Genomic DNA, 5541 nt, shown 5'->3' with positions numbered 1-5541 from the left:
AGGGAAACAACCTGCCATGGGATATACAGTCAATTTACAATCAGTTGTGCTTTCGAATGTTTAATTGCTTACAGTTCTGCCAGGACAGGCTTCAGTGCCCCCAGGTTAAGGTTTCAGATCAACCCTCTGAGTTCCCTGTGAGGAATTTTCCCTTTGAATAAAAGAAACTTTTTATCTCCATCACTCTAACAGAGAAGCTCTCAAACTGATTTTGTTCATGTTCACAACTCTGGGCAAAGCCACAGCCACCAAATTCTACAGTCCAGGGTTTCAGAGGGAACAGTGGCCTTGTTTCCAGGAGAACAGCCTGAAACACAGACTGCCCCCAGGCAACCAGGCCCCAGGGATTGGGCAGCTCCAGGAAGCAGCTCGTGTTCCAGCACTGGAGCAGTTCCCACTGCTGCTCTGGGTGAAGCACAGCTTTACTGCCAGGCTCAGGCTAATGGGCACAGCTGACCCTGATTTTCACTTCAAAAAGAAGCTGTAGTTGGAATGATTTAGAAAGGCAGGATTTTCTATGCAGTCCCAGGGTTTGTGCAGGCAAAAAGATCTGCGTTAGATTAATTCTGCTGGATCCCTGGTGGTGTGTGGAGCTCCCACCCATCTTCCAGGGCATAGAAAACCCTCACAGCTTTAGCACACAAGCGGTGCCACTTGCCACATGCCAACAGCACAATAAAAGGGCCGGTTCAAGCCACAAGATGAGAGGCTCAGGGGAAAAGTAGCCTTGAGTTATCTGGATGCAGAAGAGAGAATTCAGCACCTGTGGCAATGAACAAAGCCAGGGCCTGTTATCAGCTTGGACTGGTGCCACCAGCAGAGACAATCTGCTGTTTCCAGTGTGCCATTTCAGTTGAAGCTGTTTGGACCTAACCTGGGAATACAATGCTGGGATTATCATCACAGCAGCCTTGGGAAACAGGGTTCTCTTCCTGAAATTCAGTGCAGTTTTTGCAATAAAACAGATCAATTTGCATCCTCCAGTTCCCTTTTTGCAGTCATGCCTGGGAGGGACACACAGGACACAATAAAATTCTCTTTCCTGGCATCTCGTGTACCAATGACCATTGTCCTACCAGTACTTTGCAGGGGGAGTTGGCTTCCCTAGTTCCCAGGCAGCCCAATTTGGGTTTTCCCCCAGTTTTTTAATTAAGCTGAAACCAATTTCACTTCTATGAACTGGTGGCCACATTCTGCTCCCAGGTACTGATGAAAATGCAGAATTAATCACTTGCCTGTCAGCACTGGGTGGAACCCCCAACCTCCTCATACCCACAGAGCAAATTTCCATCAAGCAGGAACTCCTGGCCATTTACTGAAGGGTGATTGAGGAGCTCAGAGCACCACACAAGTTCCCTAAGTGGAGGGAGGGAAAACAAAAAGAGATCTTGTTCTTCTTCTGAGGCACAGATTGTTATCATATCACAAAAGCCAGCAGCTGAAAAGATTCCAGCCAGGAAGCACCATGCTTTGAGAACAGGTTAGACTGCCTGTCCTTCCCTGGGAGACTGACACCCAACGGGATGGGGGTGGAAATGAGTTCTCCTGACTGCTGGGCTCACAGCCATTATCAGATGCTGGAGTGTTTTACATACCTCCTTCTCTGTGGGCTCCTCTTGTCATTCCCCAGAACACGTGCAGGAGCAGCTGCATTCAGCTGTGGTGTCAGATGAACGTTCCCTTGAAAACCCAGAAAGCAAAAAACACCCCCAACGAGAGCGGCTTGACGTTGAGTGGCAGAGGTAGTATTTTATTGGTTTTTTTTGAGCATCCCTCCTCAAGGACACTAAATTTAGAGTTTGTAAAACATCACTAAATGAAAACAAAACATTGCCGATAACAAAAATGCAAACCTGCTGGAAAGGAAAATGCAGCAGCATTCAAGTATCAGAAAACATGGGAGCTAAAGTGCTTGAGAGAATTTCTTAACTATGCAGAGTCTGAAGTCAGTGTTCCCCTAGAAATGCTATTTTTAAAACAGCACTTGCCTGGCTGCATAGGATTTTTCACCAATCTATAGCAGGATAACACTACTAAGCCAGAGCCATTACCCCAAAGGGCTAGGAGCAACACATTTCTTTTTATCCCTCATACTAAAATAAATTATATTCAAAGAAACACATTATAAAGTTCAGGCAGCTGAAGCTGGACTTCAGGGAATGTGACAGAACGGATTTCTCATGCAGTGAAGTCGCTAGCATGGCCTGAAGCTGAACAAAGCTTTGGTGGGATTTATAAAGTGCCGTCTTTTTGTGGTTTTTTTGCCTGTCTTTAGTAGTGTTTTTTTTTCACACCAGCACCGGGGTTGTGAGTTAAAAAAAATTCTGAAGTAACAGACCAATTTTCAGTGGATGCTGGAGCCAGACAGACATTGCACAGTGCACAGAGATAACGTTAAAAAACTACAAACAAATCGAACAAAAAAAACCCCAAGCTCCAAAACCTAACCCAGTTATGGTAAAACGTTTCATCCTTAAAAACAAACACCCACCAAGCACCAAGAGCAAATCAGAAAGTAACATCTGCCTCCCGGTCCCCTGGCTTGTCCCAGCAAGGATGGATACTACGTAATTCAAGCTCAGCAGCAATGGTTGAGAGCCTGAGCCTGCAGGCACTCAGTGCAAAACTCTCACGGCATTCAGCTCCATGGGAGTGATCCAGTTTTCACCAAAGCCAAAGGGAACTCCCTACAGGCTTCAGCCAACTTTGGATTAGCCCCATAGATTGACAGAGGGAGCAGGACCTTGTTTTACAGTCAGTTTTTCTATCCAGCCACAAAAGCCACCCCCTGAAATTCCTGGAGGGGTTTTTTCAACCTTCCCCCCCCACGCATGCATTTAACATCCATTACAGTTAATAGCAGTTACACATGCAGATCGATGGGAGAAAAGTCCCAGTCGAGAGGAGTTACTGGAAGTAAGAAAAGAAACCCAGTAGAAATGCTGAGAATTGCTAAGGACCCAGCTCCCTCGAGTGAATCCCTGTTTTGCTGGCTGGCAGGCGTCCTGCAGGAAGCTCTATGGTGTGTGTTTGGGTGTGCAGGGTGTGTGACGTGGGGCGAGCCAGCGGTGCCGTTCTGCCACCTCCATCTCCCAGCTGTTCTTTCTGCCACCTCCATCCCAGCTGTTCTGCCACCTCCATCTCCCAGCTGTTCTTTCTGCCACCTCCATCCCAGGGAGTGTCCGAGCACCGGCTGCCCTCACTTGGGCGCGGCAGCGTTGGTGAAATCGTCCTGTGCCATCGTGGAGGCCGGCAGGGAATGGGAATGGTCTATCCTGAACTCCTCCTCCAGCCCCCCGGGCGCCTTGGCCGCGTCCCCCCGGGCTGCGGGCTGGCCACTGTCCGTGCCGCCCCCCTCCAGCCCCAGGATCTGTCTCTGCACCAGCTTGGAATAAAGGCCTCCTTCTTCCATCAGCTCCTTGTGCGAGCCCTGCTGCACCACGCGGCCCTTGTCCAGCACAATGATGTTGTGTGCCCTCTCCACAGTGCTCAGCCTGTGAGCTATGACAAGCACCGTGTGGTTCTGCAAGTCGCCGTAAATCGCCTGCTGAATCTGCGGGGAGAAAAGGCGTTAGTGCCCGGCCACTGGGACAGCAGCAGCTTTGTGGGCTCTGGCCAGAAAGCTCTGGCCAGGGGATGAGTTCTGCTCTGCTCTCCGCAGCACTGCCAGCACCAGCATGCCCAGCCCAGCTCCAGGCTGCAGCCCAAAGACCATCTCAGTCCAGCCAGGTCTGATCCTGCAAGATGGGGACTTGTTACAGCTGGGCCCCAGATTTGGAGGCCACGTGGTGCTGGCAGAGACTGCAGGAAGCCAATACCTGGTGAATGCAGCTGCTCAGAAAAGCAGAAATTTTTTCCTTAGTGTATCAAGGCAAGGCAAGAGAAGGTTTTTTTCCAGTCAAGAGACAATAGCACTGACGTCTAAAGGCAGGCAGGTGGCCATCAGGAACATGTCACATTGACACCCCTGGGTAGCCAAAACCAACCCTGGGCTGGCATCAGGTACCACACCCGTGACTGAGGACCTGTGAGGCAGCAAGCTGCTCCAAGGTCAGACACTTGTGCTGCCCCAGCAGGATTTGTCCTCTGGGATTGGAAGCACATCCTCAAATCCCAACCTTGAACAGCCTTTCCCTCATGTCATTGCATCAGGGAGGCCAAACTTCCAGACAGATAAACCAGTTCACAGGATGCTCAAGGCTTCTCCTGCAAGTGTGACTTCCTTTGTGCCTTGGCTGGGATTTGAGCTCAGGCACTCCTACTCTCCTTGCTGCAGCACCATTTTATAGGCTCTTCCTCTGTATCCTGTCCTAAAAGGCTGCACAGACTCCCTGCATGCCAATTAACACCTTCCACATTGAAAAAAATCAGCAAAGATCCTTACCTCATCAGGTTTGTCAGGCATTGGCTGCTGTGAGCATGGAATTATTCCTTTCCTGGTGGCTACAAGAGCATCGGAATCAAATTCCTGCTACGGAATTTGCGCTTTACTCAACCCTCTGATGGCACCATATCAAGAATAAGTTTGTCCACTGGCTGGAAACTGAGGCTACAGTCTGTCCTCCAAGCCCTCTTTGTCCCAAGCAGCCAGGGCACCCTCCCAGCCCTCTCTCTGTCCCTGGCAGCCAGGGCACCCACTCACCGCGTGCTCGCTCTCCGCATCCAGCGCGCTCGTGGCTTCATCCAGGATGAGGATGGGAGGGGCTCTGATCAGAGCCCTGGCAATCGCCACTCTCTGCTTCTGCCCCCCCGACAGCTGAGCTCCTTTTTCCCCTGCCTCTGTTGGGTCAAGGGAGAGAGAAGGGGTCAAAATGAAATGCCAGAGCTGGACATGCAGCTGGCAGGCCCAGCAGCGGGTGGGTGGTACCTGTGTGGTAGCCGTCCTGCAGCTCGGTGATGAAGTTGTGGGCGTTGGCCTTCTGGGCAGCCTGGACCACGGACTCGAAGGAGGCTGAGGCCAAGCCATAGGAAATATTGTCTGCAATAGAGCGGGCAAACAGCACGGGCTCCTGGCTCACCAGGGAGATCTGCAGGAGGCAAAGGGAGAGGAGGAGTCAGGAGCAGAAGATGCACTGCACGGTATCTCTGACCATTGATATTTGTTCCTGCTATAGATATGATATCTAGATAGTCCAAGATATAGAAATGTCATTAGCCAAGATAGAGAAGTGCTCAAGGTGAGCTTCCAGTGAGGATGCCAATGTCAGGGTGCATGGTTTGCATCTTCTGCTGGAAAGCCATTTTGCAGGGAAGAAACCTGATGCAATGCTGGGATGTTGGCATGTGGGATGGGCTTCACCCTCCTAAAGCCTGCTGTGGTTTTGTTCCAGGTCTGTTATTCCCATCACTGTTTGCTTTTCCCAGAATGGAAAACCAGTTGCTGGGATAAGTCAAGCTGGAGAGACCCTCTCCCATGCCCTTGCTGATTTTCCTTTCAAGGCCAGTAGTCACACTTGGGCCGTGTGAATGAGCCCTCTTGCATCTTTTAATCCCAAATGAGCAAGTTAGGGAGGTAACTGCTGCAATTCCCTAATTGCTTAG

The 5541-nt window shown here is 50.4% G+C and overlaps 1 protein-coding gene across 1 annotated transcript in view; it reads right to left on the bottom strand.

Annotated features, from left to right (window-relative positions):
• Positions 1-1729: 1729 nt before the first annotated feature.
• ABCB9 (ATP binding cassette subfamily B member 9) overlaps positions 1730-5541 on the bottom strand; it is a 12419-nt gene continuing 8607 nt past the window's right edge. The window contains exons 9-11 of the mRNA XM_005424068.2: positions 4868-5027; positions 4643-4779; positions 1730-3553 (exon numbers count right to left, since the gene is read on the bottom strand). Coding sequence (XP_005424125.1) covers positions 3200-3553; positions 4643-4779; positions 4868-5027 — 651 coding nt within the window. The 3' untranslated portion in view covers positions 1730-3199. The remainder of the gene's footprint in view (positions 3554-4642; positions 4780-4867; positions 5028-5541) is intronic.

This window comes from Geospiza fortis, unplaced genomic scaffold (assembly GCF_000277835.1).
Source record: "Geospiza fortis unplaced genomic scaffold, GeoFor_1.0 scaffold145, whole genome shotgun sequence".
NCBI lineage: Eukaryota > Metazoa > Chordata > Aves > Passeriformes > Thraupidae > Geospiza > Geospiza fortis.
Note: the sequence above shows the minus strand (reverse complement) of the source record. Positions and strands in the feature narration are given on the sequence as shown.